The sequence below is a fragment of the Genypterus blacodes genome, unplaced genomic scaffold, assembly GCF_046128005.1.
Source record: "Genypterus blacodes isolate CSIRO-AG114 ecotype Tasmania unplaced genomic scaffold, CSIRO-AGI_Gbla_v1 ptg000037l_1, whole genome shotgun sequence".
NCBI classification, from domain to species: domain Eukaryota; kingdom Metazoa; phylum Chordata; class Actinopteri; order Ophidiiformes; family Ophidiidae; genus Genypterus; species Genypterus blacodes.
Genome location: NW_027466850.1, coordinates 264417 through 280194, shown reverse-complemented (window position 1 = coordinate 280194; position 15778 = coordinate 264417). Strand labels below are relative to the sequence as shown.

The 15778-nt window shown below is 48.8% G+C and overlaps 1 protein-coding gene across 1 annotated transcript in view; it reads right to left on the bottom strand.

Moving 5' to 3' along the window:
- celsr2 (cadherin, EGF LAG seven-pass G-type receptor 2) overlaps positions 1-13730 on the bottom strand; it is a 44897-nt gene extending 31167 nt beyond the window's left edge. Inside the window, exon 1 of the mRNA XM_076147081.1 lies at positions 10178-13730. Coding sequence (XP_076003196.1) covers positions 10178-13730 — 3553 coding nt within the window. The remainder of the gene's footprint in view (positions 1-10177) is intronic.
- Positions 13731-15778: the final 2048 nt, after the last annotated feature.

Sequence of the window (15778 nt, the reverse complement as noted above, 5' to 3'; positions counted from 1 at the left end):
ACCTGTGTACGCAAAACAGCACTTTCGCATATAAAAGGGAGAATGACAGAGTCAGAAAAGCTCAAAGTCTCTCAAGGAAAAGACAACAGCCTCATTCACACGCAGATTTCTCTTCCTATATTTGCCTGTAAATTCGTTCTCGTCATCATTCCGTCGTCCACACTGAGCGGAGACAGATCGTGGATACGGACGGGACGCGGCCTTAGTTACGTCCCCTTGCCAGATTCACATTCTTGGATGGGGGTGAGCGGGCAGAGCTCCAGACGTGGATGCAGCGCTGGGAAACTGCGCGCAAGGAGAATCTCCCCTCAAAGAAACGGGGCCATCCTTCAAAGAGGTCATTCTCTGCCTGAGGATCCTTCGCTCGGGAACGGAGGGAGGGGGCGAACGGAGCGCTGCTGGGGCGTCTCGGGCCAAAACCAGGGGAAAAGAGGGGATACTTAGCTGGCCATAAGATGCGGTGCCAGCTCTGGAGTGTGACACCGCTTTCAGGCCGGTGTTTGACCCCCTCAGGCCTCTGGGTGCCAGGAATGCTCCAACAGCTCGGAAGTGGCGCCAGGGAAAAGATTAAACACACACTGTGGCTGCAAGACTGACACTGTGTATGTGTGTGTGTGTGTGTCACGGTGAGCCATAAATCAATACAAGCATAGCAGTGCAACCACAAAGGAGTGATGTGTCTGCACAACGATGAAATGGGTTTGATCATCGCAGAGAGATTTACTTTACAATCAACACTTCAGATTCAAACCTCAGAACTTTCCAGAAGTCGCATTTCAAAAGCTGAGCCGGTCTGCAGATCGAATTCGAACAAAGAAACATAAGGCACATCAAGGAAGCCGATCTATTAGAATTTATTATGAAGTGTCACTCAGAGACACACTTGCTTACTCATGTCTGACTTTATGTTTAGGCCAATAACAATGTCAGGAGCCACGAAGCTTAGAGGGCCGAGGATAAACAGCTTTTATCTCTGAAATATTAATGAGGCTCTGTGTCAGCTGCCAAGAGAATTAAGAACTCCAACGATGAGCGAGAGAGAGAGAGAAAGAGAGAGAGAGAGAGAGAGAGAGAGAGAGAGAGAGAGAGAGAAAGAGAGGGCACTAATTAGAACACAGAGTTGCCCTCAGATCTCCCAGTTGACTCGCGGAAAATGTCAACAAAGTGGCGGTGGCTTAAGATCAGAAGGACACTGAGGACAGAGACGGAACAACAACCCTCCTCCTCACACCTCCTCCACCTGCGGGGGTGAAAACCACAATTAAGTCATTTAAGCACTGACTTCTGGCTTAGAGCACGGAACGGTTCCAGGTGGGAGAGAGGGAAGGAGACGCCACGTGACAAATGCTCACAAATGATCTAAAGCGATAATATAGCAGTTAGTATATAGATCCAGTGTCTTGCTCGGGGGAACTTCAACAGAGTCACCGCACCTTTAAACTGGCCTTCTGAATACAATTCATCATGGCCACTGACTAACGTAGATAAAGATACGGGTGCTCAAATATCCTCCGTCACGCCGCAGATGGTTCCATGTACAGATACCAAGCGAGCTGTGTGTGTGTGTGTGTGTGTTTAACCGCAGCAGTGTGGTTTACATTGAGGGGGGGGAAGGAGGGGGAACCACCGGGTGAGACGGTAATGAGGCCGAGCAGAGCCTGTCGCCTGCTGCCCAGCATCAGGACACTACAGTATGCACAGTGCTGACTAGATCAAACTGCAACAGTAAAAACAGGGAGGAAGAGGAAGAGGAAGAGGGAGAGGAAGAGGTCTTTCCCAGCTCAAGCCTGCCAGACGCTCGGCAAAATCTCCTTTCTAACAACGTTATGCTGTGAGAATAACGCTGAGTCGGCCTTAAAGCAGCATTAACCTGTGATGGTCCACACAGTGTGTTTACACAGACGCTCCAACTGTGACACCACTTCCATAAACCAATACACAGATTCTATGAAACAACACAATCAGTTTAAACATTGACATGTGTGTACTGCTAGAATGTGAGATTGTAAATGATTTCACAATCCTTCATCTTACACAGAATCTAGAGTCGACAACACTCATGTACACACAGACAACGGCAGAATGCTGTAATGTACTGAAAGTCAGGACACACACACACACACACACACACACACACACACATGTTCAGAGACCCCTGTGGTGTGAACAGGCCGTCGTCATATGTGCCATGTTTACATAATGCTGACAAACACTAAAACCACAGGTCGCACAGGAACAACACACACACACACTCAACACACACACACACTCACACGCACACATATATCAAAGGAGTGAGACCTGAGAGTTCCGTCCCTTTGGGGCCCCAACAATGGGCCACAGTTTAATTTAATTAGAATCACTCTGCCCTTGGAAGAGCCCAATAATTACAAACATTAATTACCGGAGCTCCGTTGCCCTTGGTGACCTCGACTAATTCATTACAACTCTCTAGTTCTGTAGGAGGCGTTGACCTTCCACATGTCAAGAGATCAACTGCGCCGCGCCGTCAACTTGACACGTTTATAGCCTCTGACGCAGTTGCTATTGGTTACAGTTTTACAGGTGTTGGGATTCATCAACGTTGAAGCTGTAAAACCGACCCTGAGTCAAATCTGTGACTGGTGGCCTTACATGCGTTACTTACACATGGAGTCCTTTGTTAGAGAGGAGCCATTTTGTTTTCATGCAGGCCTCCTTTGCCTTAGAATGTTTGTGTTTGGACTGAAATGAACTTAAGAGTTTTGTCCCGCCTGTGTGTGGACTTACAGGAGCAGAGAGCAGAGAGCAGAGAGCAGAGAGCAGAGAGCAGAGAGCACCCAGCAGGACGTCAGGCGTTGATCCTCTCTCCTTCAGCCCCGTCAGCAAACTGGACTCCAATCGGCTCCCAGTCAACACGGAGAACAAAACCTGCTCAGGACCAGGATCATTAATGAGCGCCGAGGTTTGGTGGGTTCAGTTTCTACACGGAGCTTATCAGATGTCTGAGTCTTTAGAGCGGCTGGGCGTTGGTTTAATTTCGAGGCTGCAGACTGAAGTGGTGATGATCAAAAGGGTCGCAGGCTCTCGAGTGAAGAGTGACCGAGGAGATGCTCGCTTGAATGCTTGAATTAACCACCGCAGCCTCAATAGAGACTGATGACTTAGATGAGGGGGTGGTGGCCATGTGTTTCCAGGGGAGGGATGGGCTTTTTATCCCATTAACCCCCCCCCCACACACACACACACCCCAACCCCCTCTTTCTGACCCCCCACAACCCCAGCAACGGCTAAACCCCACCAGGACCCCCAGCCATCCCCCGTCTGGAGTCGCTAAGGAAATCTGTAGGCTCAAACTTTTCACAACAAACACACGGAAATCATCGCCTATACACCCACATACAAATCTAACCGCTAATATAAATACCAGCTAATCCGGTGAGAAAGTTTGCCGACTACTTAACTGGCAATTTTGAAGTCGAAGTAACGGGGAAAAGAGCAACCAGGAGGGAGAGAAAATACGGGAAAACACTCAGTAGAAGCTTCTCTAATCATATCAAACGTTCGGACTAAGTGATTTCCCTTATCTGAGAGAGCTTAGGGAGCCATTGTGTTGCCATAAAACCCAGCTGAGACACTGTGTGTGGGTGTGTGTGTGTGTGTGTGTGTGTGTGTGTGTGTGTGTGTGTGTGTGTGTGTGTGTGTGTGTGTGTGAGTAATATTTGGGCTCTGCAAATAAACTTGACGTGACTTGTCCCGACAATGGAAGAGGCAATTTCAGGAGCAGGTTCCCGATCAGGTTTTGTTCTCCCCAGGTCGAGAGGGCAAAACAAGGCCACTTCTATTGTTCGGAAAACAGGTGAACCCAAACGCAACGGCGATCGGCTTCACGTACGACAAAAGTCCTACGCCGATCTCGCTCGAGCTCTTCAAAAGGAACCGACGACATGTTGAACCTCCCACGCGGCAGATTGGCTGTTATCGCTATCGGAGCTAACGTGAAGGCCGAATAAGTCACGCCGAGCATCATAATGAGCCATTATCACTCAAACAGCTGGGAGTGTGTGAGTGTGTGTGTGGGAGTGTGTGTGGGCGTGAAGGTGCATTACATCTATTTATAAGTCACGCCTGTTATTCCGCATATTGATTTTTAAATGACTTTATTGGTTTATAAAGGTTTACATGCCCGTCCTGCACCTGCTTACATGTTCTACAGTTTAATCCAATTTCACAAGCCTCCTATTTATTTGATTATTTTTGGTTTTTACCTTTTATCATTGTATCATGTTTAAAATGTAAAGTCATATATTTAATATGTCTTTAAATTTTATCAGTTTATATTTACACGCACCTTGCTTACTATGTTGTCATCAACTATGGATCGCAGTGTGCATCTTTCTTTGAAATTAAGATTGGTTGATTGATTGATTGATCGACTGATTGATATACATGTGTTCATTAGTTTCCGAAAATTAAAAATACACATAGAAGCTAAAATACTTTACCACAATAATACACAATAATAATAGATTGTTTGTTTTTCTTCAAAGAAACACAAATTACCACAATACACACACACACACACACACACGGACCCTGACGTCCTCTGTGATACAGTGCAGTGAAGTCGATAATGAAAAACGCCTGTGTGGCTCAATGTCAAACCAAGGACTTCAATCTGGCGGCGAGAGAGCAAAGCCGCTATCACACTTTTGATTGTCTCCCTCCGGCAGCACAGAGAGAGGACGGACGGACAGACGGGCAGAGACGCTTATTGCTGCTGCAGGCGGACACAAATATCCTCTGATGACACTTTTCGGCTTTTCTGCCGAATCGGACAAAAAAACACAAGCAAGAGGGCATTCCTGAGATTCTTCCTTCCTTTTATACAATAAAGCAGCTCAGAGCGGAAAGAAAAGGAACTCACAATCCATACATTAGCATATCAAAGGGAGACTGCTGGTGGGTGCAGCTGTGGAGGGACGTGAGCAGGCAGAGGCAGGAGACATGACCCAACACGAGGACCATCTCCACGCGTACTCGCTGTTATTAAGTATAAGACAGACAGGCCTCATTGTACTTATGGCCAGAGGAGGAAAAGCCACCCAGGGTTCTTACAACAAACTTTACCTGAACGACGCACAAAACATGACAACGCTTTAAAAAAACAGCTGTTTCTATTCAAGATAACACAAACAGCAAATATCAAGTTATTTTTGGATTTATTATGGTTTATTCCTCATGAATAAACAACCACTCCATGTCAGACTGTGATATCACACTCCTGTATTGACTCACAGGGGAATCATCTGTTCATTAAAGCCGATGTCGTCCTGTCACTGTTCATCCATATTTTGACGCTGACAGAGAGTCTTCAAATTCACTCCATCTCTGCCTCTCTCTCACCATCACTGTCTCTCTCTCTCTCACACAGCTTGACTTCACTCTCTGGCGTGTAAACATATGAAAGCAGGTCAGTGTGAAATCTCAGTCTGGTTCTGTGCTAAATGGGCGCAATGTAGCGTAAAAGGTAGCACACGCCTGTTACATAAACACACTGTGTAAGGATCTCACATCAGAAATGAATTATTAGGTGAATTACAAGAATTATTAGAGAGCTTTTAAAACATGTTGGATCAGTGTTTTGGGCATCAGGGCGTGTACAGTTAACAGGATGAATCATGGGTAATGAACAGCATCACTGGGGACAAACAAGTGGACACAAAGACGCAGACAGAGTCGACTGAGCGTCCCCATTGTCTGGTCTGATAAGGCCGGGGGGGGGGGGGAGATGCAGGACAGCACTGAGATATATGCAAGGTGCCCCCTGCCCCATCCCTACCCCCCAGCGACCCACCAGCCCTAATCCCAAACACCATTTCCCCTCCTTCTACACACACAGAGATGATGTCATCCCCCACCCCGCAACGCCACCAGCACCCGTATCCCACCGAAGCGTAGAGAAGTGGGGGGGGGGGGGAGAAACCGGGCCGGCAGCAGGAAACGGGACACCCGCTTCTCCAAATCAAAGAGCGTCAAAGTTGAGCTTCACCTTTAGCTTCACGCTCTCGAGGGGCCTTCAAAGTCTGACTGAGAGAGAGTTCTGCTTCTAAAAACACTCCAGAGGAAGGGAGGTGGAAAGATTGTGCTGGTAGTCAGGTGTCGTCTGACCCGCGGTGTGCCCTATAAAAATGAGTGAGAGCGGCGAGGACAGGTCGCCGTGTCTCACAGTGTTACAGGTCGCCCCCCTCCCGCCCCCACCGGCCCTAGAGAACAACGTCCATGCTTCACTGCAAAGAGGCAGAGGGGGACAGTTGCACTTTAGAACTTTATGTGCTTCCCCTCCCCCCGCCGTCCCGCTACAAAAGGGACCTTACCCCTCGTCCCCACCCACAAGGAATTTCTCAGGCATTGCTGGGTTTACCATGACAACTGGGCGCCTAACAAAGCATTTCTCTTAGGCATTCTTCCTTTCACAGGGGAGAGGAGGGAGGGAGGAGGGAGGAAGGAGGGAGGGGGGGTAACAGTCAAAGGAGATAGAGAGAGAGAGAGAGGAGGGGCGGAGGAGCTCGCAATGATGGGAGGCAACGGCAGAGGTTGCAGGGGTGAGAGCCATAGAGCCAGGGCGATAGGAGAAAAATGGGGAATGGTGACAGGCGGACAAAAAGTGGGAAAGAGAAACAGGATCAAGGTTGATAGGTGATGCGGTGATGTGAAGGGAGAGAGAGAGAGAGAGAGAGAAAAGAAGGGAGAAACAGGGCGACAAACATTCCAAGCAAGCCTGCGAGTGTGACTAACGCCGTCCTGGGAGGCGAGCGAGGCACAAAGAATGAAAGGAGGGCATTACGCGTTACGGGATGACTCTGGTCAGCAGAACACGGGGCCGCACGTCTACACGCCGCGACTCTGACGCTAATAACTCAAGCGGGGAATCAGGGAAATCCGACGTGCGGAGGGAAGGGAAGAGCGGAGAGAATGAAGGGCGACGAGGGGAGAAGTAACTAGATCAGTCCAGCTGTTGGAGGCCACACACACACACAGACTTGCATATTTGCGCGGCTAATGTTACAACCAGGGTGGCGACGATGAGACAAACCCCTGAGAAAGTCCCTCCTCAGACACTTTTAAAGTTTTAATAGACTCTAATGAAATCACGCTGGCTTACAGTCTGTGTGTTGGAGCAGCGAGTCGCCTCCATTAACATTCCTCTCTTGTCGTGTTATCTTACACAAGGATGGCACCAGGAGGGTGTGTGTGTGTGTGTGTGTGTGTGTGAGAGAGAGACAAAACACCATTCAACTTCACTAAACGCAGACTTCTAGCTTGGAAAGTGTAAGTTGTATTGCGTCTTTATGAAAGCAACAAACTTGGTTCATGAATGGAGGCTGGTTCTGCTGTAGGAGGCCTGCAGGGGGGCTGGATGGCAACAGGTTTGGTTTAACCTTAGAACACACACACACACACACACACACACACACCCTCATGACCAACGATGAGCACCGTGTCAGATGTCCACTGATTCATTTGTGAGCATCTGTGCTACCTGCAGTGCGGTGTGAGCGGAATCAGGCCGCCGTCATTAGGCGAGGGGGCGCGGCTGGATGTTGGATCCATCTTGATCTTGGGGAAAAATATTGGCTCAGACGGAGAGTTTTAAAGGACAAAGCGTCCTGGTGGCTCAGAGGAGATAACACACTCTCACAGCTCCAAGTTACTCCTGCTTTAAGTGCACAACATATCGAACACATCCTACACAGCCAGACAACATGAAGTCATATTCAAAGTAACAAGCAAATGAGTTCAAATCTATACATTCTACAGAGAATGCGATCGTGGATTTAAGGATGAAAGAAAAGCAGGGGAATAAATCCTTATCAGCGAACGCAAACAGCTACTTATGCAGGTGCACGCTCGCCTCCTAACAGTAGATCAGCGCCTGAATATGTCAACACAGAGTCTGACGGATCCCAGAATACCGATGCGGAAAAACTTAATCCCACGGACCGCGACTGGCCTCATCCTGCTGTGTGACCAGAATCCTCATCATCATAACTCCTCAAACAGGTCGCAGCATCGTCTTCCTCTCACTGCGCACGAGGAATGAATACATTTTGATGTTGATGAGGCGAATGATATGAAAGAAACCCCAAGGTATCGTCATTGTGTTTGATTAAAATGATTTAAGGAAGGATAAACACTTAATCTGGCTCCACCTCAGAATAGACTTTTGTTGTGTAACTAATTACATCAATGATGACTCACTTCCATTCAATTTTATCACCCAAATAGCAGCCTGAGGTGTTGTTCCTGAGGTGACACTGTTGAATCTCCAGCAAAACCAAGCTCCATCTGAACAATGATGTCAGTTTCTGCGAGGGAGCGAGTGCTCGGCGGTGACGTTAATCACATTCTGACGGTGTACAAAGGAGCCCATCAAAAATCGTCCATCATAAGGGCCCACTTAAACAGCAGCATAAAGGACAAGATAATAGGGAGACTGTGCAGGGGGGGCGGGGTCCCTTGTGGGGGAAACCTTTGAAAATTGGGGTCAGCAGAATGTAAGAAGAGCTCATCTCTCTCTCCTGAAACCTCCACATGACTTTCCCTCTCTACACGCTGCATTTTCCAAATATGTCCGACATGTTCCAGTTTACATGACCACAACTTAACCCCCTCCTCCCACACAACACACACGCACACACCCTCCCCCACTCTTTCTTCCTGCCCGCCTCACTCTGTCTCACTCTCTCTCTCTCTCTCACTCTCTCTCTCTCTCTCTCTCTCTCTCTCTCTCTCTCTCTCTCTCTCCCCTGCAGGGGTGCTGACACATTTACCCCAGCAGGTGCGGGACGCGCAAGAGCTGAAGCCAGGCCTCTAATTGGTCCTCGGTGGAGTCACAGCTGTTGCCCCCCAACCACCGCCTGGTATGAGCTCAGAGCGCCCGGCCCTGAATCGACAGCTTTCCATTGTCCTCCAGAGAGGCAAAGCACAGCTCCGATCCATAATAATGACTACCCACGCCAACAGTACAGTAGTTGGTAAAGAAAGGCCCATAAGAAAATGCATTTGGCAACGTCAATCAGTAAATGGCTTCTAAAGGATCAATCGGCTAAACCGCTGTGTCACTCAGTCAAATTAATAACTCCCAAGATTCCTTCCACCCCCAAATCCTCAGCGGTCTTGTTAATAATGCTTTCATCTTTAACCCCTAATGACCCCACTCTTGCCAACAGTCTTGGGCTGTTTCTACCTTTGAGGAAGAGCCAAGGTCCAAACAAGAAGGCAGATTTATAGGCGGATTGAGGTCAAACACACTCCCACGGAGGGTATAACAACACACTCGTGTTCTACACAAGGCTGCAATTCAAGTTCAGTCACATTTCTAAAGCAAATGAAACTGTAATTATGGTATGGGGAACGGATGTGATTTAAGACGTTAAGAAGAAGCAACCAGGAACACCCAAGAGCCGGGCTTGTTATGGACGTACTGCCTCTCTCTAAGTTCATCTTAAAAGCCTGCACAGTCCAAACAATGACTCTGTTATCTGCTTCTGCTGCTCTGCCTTTGACACTGCCGAACCCCGTCGCTCAGCCTGCAAACACTCCTAAAACAAAAACAAAAACAAGCCCGGCCCACAATAGAAAGTCTTAGACGGGCGCCCCCTGCGTCTCTGAATAAGCTGTAGACGGAGCATAATTGAATCGGGCCTCTCGTTCTTTCGGCGGTAGTATGACGGCCAATTACAAGGGATGATCGCTCTGCCTACTGGAGTGTGCTTCCCATCCCACAGGATACAGACGTGCTCAGACAAACAGCCATTTCAATCAGACAGCTAAGTCAGGCTGGTGTCACCTTAATGAGACGAGCAGTAACCAAATGAAACAATTTACCTCACAAACGCACAGAATGCTTAAACACATGTGAGCGCCTTGGCACCCAGGAGGGATTAAAAATATCACGCAATGAATATTTAATCCTACTTAGTGAATAAACTTCTACTGTTATAAGGAAGTAGCTCAGGAGAACCAAAGGCAAAGAGGACATGCAGCACTTAAATCATCCTGACCTCCATCATGCAGTGAAGCGAGGCACAAATAAATAAATAAGAGACTTTTAAGAATGGAAATAGGGTATGAACAAGGTTACTCTGCCCTCGCTGCACCCAGAGGAGTCACTGGGTGGAGTCTAAGCTCTCACCTGTTACGGAGATCCTCATGGAGGCCTCCAGGGGCCGGTTGTTATCCAGGGCCTGGCTCAGCTGGATCTCTCCCGTGCTTTGGTTCAGGATGACTAAGTTCAGCTCGTTGCCCATCTGGAAGCTGTAGTGGAGCTGATCCGACACGTCAGGGTCGTGGGCGGGGATGCGTCCTATCACTCCCGTGGGGAAGCTGCTGGACTTGTCGGTGACGTAGTTGTTGAAGATGATCTGGAAGTTTTTCAGCACGGGCACGTTGTCGTTCTTGTCCACGAGTTTGATGTGCACTGTGGCGCGGCTGACCAACGGGGCAGATGTGGCCTGAACCACTATCACATACTCAGATCTCGTCTCATAGTCCAGGTCTATCAAAGAAGTCAGCTCCCCGGAGAAGATGTCCAACTGGAACACCTCTGGGATGTTACCCTCAACTATCTGGTACATAATCTGTGCATTACTGCCTTCATCTGGGTCTGTGGCTGATATGTGTGCGACTGCTATGCCTATGGGGCTGTTTTCCAGCACCATGATGTCAAACTCGTCGTGCTCAAACACAGGGGGGTTGTCATTCACATCCAGGATGGTCACTTGGATGTTTATGGGTGTTTTCAGAGCAGGAACTCCCTTATCCACAGCATAGGCCTGCAGGCTGTACACAGGCACGTTCTCCCTGTCTAATCTGCGCAGTGTGCGGACGATGCCCGAGGTGGATTCAATTATGAAATCCCCATCTCCATCTTCTCCTCCCTGGAAGGTGTAGAACACGCGTCCGTTGAGCCCAGAGTCCCTGTCGGTGGCGGAAACCTGGACTACACTGGTGAACACGGGCACGTCCTCCATCACCGTGCCAACGTAGTGATCTCTCAGGAAACGTGGGGAGTTGTCGTTCACGTCATTCACCAGTATCTCCAGGTAGGTGGTGTCCGACTTCTGCGGGATGCCGTTATCCCGAGCAGTGATGGCTAACGTGTAGGAAACCTGGTCCTCATAGTCCAGCTCCATCTGAGTGGTGACGGCACCGGAGTCCTGGTCGATGTCAAACTGAGGGATGCTGTCGTCCATAATGTAAGTGATGCGCGCGTTCTCGCCTGTATCTTCATCCGTGGCACTTATGATGACTACAGTGGTGCTCACAGGTCTGTCCTCGTTGATATTGACGGTGTAATGCGAGCTCTGAAACACAGGTCGGTGTGTGTTGGCGTCGGTGACATTTACATAAACCTTGGCGGTGTCAAAGCGCGTGCCATCACTTGCTGTCACAGTGAGAACATATTGTCGCTCCAGCTTGTAGTCGAGGGGCAGTGCCAGCGTGATCAGACCCCCTCCGCTCTGACTGGTGATGGAGAATCTGTTCCGGGTGTTTCCGCTCGAAATCTGATATGTCACCACGCTGTTGATGTCCTGGTCCACAGCGGACACTGTTACCACGCTGGTCCCCACAGTGGCGTCCTCATTCAGTCGCATGAAATACGCTTTCTGGGTGAACTCTGGGTTGTTGTCATTGACGTCTAGAATAGTCATGCTAATGCTGGCGGAGGAGGACATGACCGGGTAGCCGTGATCTCGGGCCTCCACTCCAAAATTATAAAAATCTACGCTTTCTCTGTCCAGCTCGGCTGCAACGACAATCCACCCGGTGCTGTTGTTGATGGTGAAGGGGAAGTTGGGCGTCGTTTCGGTAAGCCGATACTCCAGACGGGAGTTTTCTGCAGAATCAGCGTCCACAGCTTGGATGTGAATGATGGAGTAACCCAGAGGCACGTTCTCCAGAACAGTGGCCTGGAATGGGGTGCTGACAAAAATGGGGGCGTTGTCATTAACATCTAGTACCTGCACGGAAACCAGGCCACTGATGTTTGAGAGCGGCGGACGTCCTCCATCCTGAGCTCGGATGCGCAGAGTGTATTCTTTGTTGGCCTCGTAATCCAGGTGACTCACCAGGTCCATCTTGCCTGTCTGAGCATCGATATAGAACTGACCCCTGGTGTTTCCACTCATGATGCTGAAATGCACGACAGCGTTGCTCCCTTTGTCCTCATCGGTGGCAGTGACCTGTAGGATCTCTGTGTTAGGGGTCATATCCTCTGGCACCTGCACCACATAGCGCTTCTCGCTGAACTGCGGGGCGTTGTCGTTGTCGTCCTCCACCACGATATGAACAGTGGCGGTGGCGCTGCGGGGAGCGGGGTCTCGACCTTGATCGTTGGCCTCGACCAGTAGCATGTAGGCTTCCACCTGCTCTCTATCTACCAGGCCATTGGTGCGAATCACTCCAGACCGGGAATCAATCTCAAACACATCATTAGAGCCATTACTGTTGAGGATGTGGTAAAGGATGTTACCATTCACAGGTGCGTCCCCGTCAGTGGCCCTCACAGTCAACACCTCGTATCCTATCTCTAAGTTCTCCCTGATGCTTTCCTTGTAGTCCTGCTGCTCAAAAACGGGGTCGTGGTCGTTTGTGTCCCTGACCGTGACAGTGAGGGTGGCCATGGCCGTACGGCGGGGCGTGCCGTGGTCAACTGCGGTCACGCGGAACACATGGGTGTCCTTTGTCTCCCTGTCCAGCACGTCCACAGTGGACACGGCTCCACTTGCCAGGTCCACGGCGAAAAGGTTGCTGGAGCGGCTGTCAAAGAGCGCTTCTATGAAATACTCCAGCCTGCCCGCCTCCCCTTCATCCGCATCCACAGCTTTCAAAACAACCACAGACGTCCCCACTGGCTTGTTTTCTGCCACGGACACTTGATACATGGGGGGCTGAAACTGTGGGCTGCTGTTAATGCTTCTCCTCCTCCTGCTCACCATGGCCGAATTAGACCAGGATGCCTTTTCTAGCAACTTTTTAATGTGGCCCTGCCTGAAGGGGCCCTGACCCACACGCCAGTGGATGGATACTGGGCCGTCTTGAGAGCCTGGTCTGTTCGATTTGATTACATCACAGAGCAAATCGAGCTCCAGGAGTGTGTCCGGTCTCCAGCATCGCTTCTCTGACACAAACAGATGGCCCTCAGAGAAATAAAAGTCCCGGCTGTTGGTCACTCTGCAGCGGCTCGGGGCTCCAGGTAACAGACCCCCTACCGGGAATAAGGAAGAGCCCGCTCCGTGGCACTGCGGGCGGCGGTGGCTGTGAGTGTCAAACAAACTGAGGACCTCCATGTCCCACTGAGGTTTTCTTCTGCGCTTGTTGGAGCAGTTCGTACCGTGGACGTGGACGTCGTACTGGCTGGTGAGGAGGTGCCTGTATCCCGATTCGGCACCGCTCGAGTCCCTGCAGTCCGCCACGGTGTAGATGGTGAACGGGTTCGAACGCAGCGCGCGGCAGTTGACCGAGTCCGACACGAAGACTGTTCCCGCCGCCGAGTCGGTGCTCAGGAACCGCTCGGTAAATTTCGGAGCGAGTACCTGATCCAAAGTGCACCGCGCGCCCCGCTGCCGCGCGCCGGCAAGCACCGTCCTCTGCCCCGCATCCTCACTGATGTGAACCGTGAAACAAAGCGAGAGAGAAAGCAGTTTACACCACCACAACAGCAACAACACGTCCAATTTAACCATCGCTCCTCTGTCTTCTTCACTCCCGAGTGGGAATTTCTGCTGCTCCGTATTCCTTTAAACTTTCCGTCTGTTAGTTTCCCTTTGTTGCAGAGTATCCATGCTCTCCGCGCACTTCACGCAGTGCAATCCGGGGGAGGTAGAGAGGGGAAAGCCGCAGTAACCTTGGCCCGGAGCTCCGTCACTGCACACATATACGCGCACACACACACACACACACACGCGCGCAGACACACGCCGGGAAACAACACCACCTCCGCTCCGTCCGATCAACTCTGTATGAATGGGAAAAATGGCTCCTGCTCCCCCTGCGCCTTCAGGCTCCTCATTATCATAAGATTGTGAGTGCTGAGTGCTGAGTGTGTGTGTGTGTGTGTGAGAGAGAGAGAGAGAGAGAGAGAGAGAGAGAGAGAGAGAGAGAGAGAGAGAGAGAGAGAGAGAGAGTTTTCAGTGTTGTGACAAAACAGATCATTTCCACACATGATTTTACATGTACATCAACATTTTGTAGTTTACTCTATACATTCTTTTTATTCTATGAATTATTGTATTCTTTTAATCCCACGGGAATCTGTCAGAGGCTCCGTCGCCACATGCTTAACAAATGGATGAATGGTGGAAACAGCTGAGATTTGCCAAGCACTTCATTTGGTGGTTATGTGAGATAGCAGGTGTGCAGCTAAGAATTATGACCCCCCCACACAGCAGATGACTTTGGACCCCATGTGTTCTGTAACGTATATCTCATTTATCCACACTCTTCACTGTCAGACTGTCCGGAAATTAGAATGGCCGTATCACATGTGTGTTTTAATAGATTAAAAGCTGACGACAGGCTTTTAATATGTTTACAAAAAAAGAATGTTAAGTTTGTTTGGATTTGCTTTTATGTATTTGTCCAGCAAAACCAAAACCAAAAGAAAATAAAGTAACATGATATGAGGGTCAATTTCGGTGAAAGTATGCAAAACATTTTGTTTAATTGATAAATTCAGATACAAGTGTAATCTGATTAAAAACTGTGCAACAGTTGCAAAACCTTGAGCTGAACTGAAGCGCTGAGCTTTACTGACACCTAGTGGACAAACGGCAATCATACAACTAGAAGAGGAATCGTATTTACGGCACAGGTCAGCTCACTCATTACTCATGCTGCTCACTGCCTCACCCCCCTGCATTTCCATGACTACATTTGCATTTCCCCCCCAGTAAAGATGACTGCCCACATGCTTGAGAGTGTTACATAATCAGCTACGGCTAAAAATAAATCCAGTCACAAGGGTGAACGATTCTGTCAGGCTCCATCTGGTCTCAGTGTGAAGAAATGCCTGGGGTCAGAATCCATGTTTCCAGATAAGAAATGTTTAAATTAACCTTTCTTTTCTCTTTCTCGTGTTTCATGTTGCAGTTTTGTACAAAGGAGACATTTTTACATTTTCTTCCTGAAGCAGAATGCAAATATTAAATGCTGTATGCTTCATTCATTCATCTATGATCACTGCTTAGATTTAAAATGCAGTGGTTTTATCATACAACGTCCCTCGGGTTGCTGAATTTAAAATCAGTCTGGCTTTTCTGTGCATAAAGGCATTTCTGATTTACTGTAATTATCTTTAAGTCTTTTTTCAGTTAAGTCAAAGTTGCACTACAGCTTATGTTAATTGCACAACATGAAAGTTGCTTAAGGTTACCATTTGCTTTTGCATCTCATGCAATTTAGATTAGAAATGAGGATCAGCTTTCTGCTAAATGATTTGACTTGTAATGATTTACTTCACTTATTGTGCAATCATTAAGCTATTACAACCTGTTTTTGCATCCATCAGCTTCCCTTTTCTTCATGTTTTGGAAACCACCTGTTCCCCCATCTCTGTTCACACACAGTGAACAGCCAGTTGAGGAACGCCCGATAACTGTCACCATAATCTCAATGGCATCAGACTTAACTTAAATTGAGGATGCTTTTGGTCGTGTGCTCATCTCACTACCCGAGTTTCTGTTATTCTGTCCTAAACATTTATAGTACATTAATAAAACATTAAGGCCGAGTG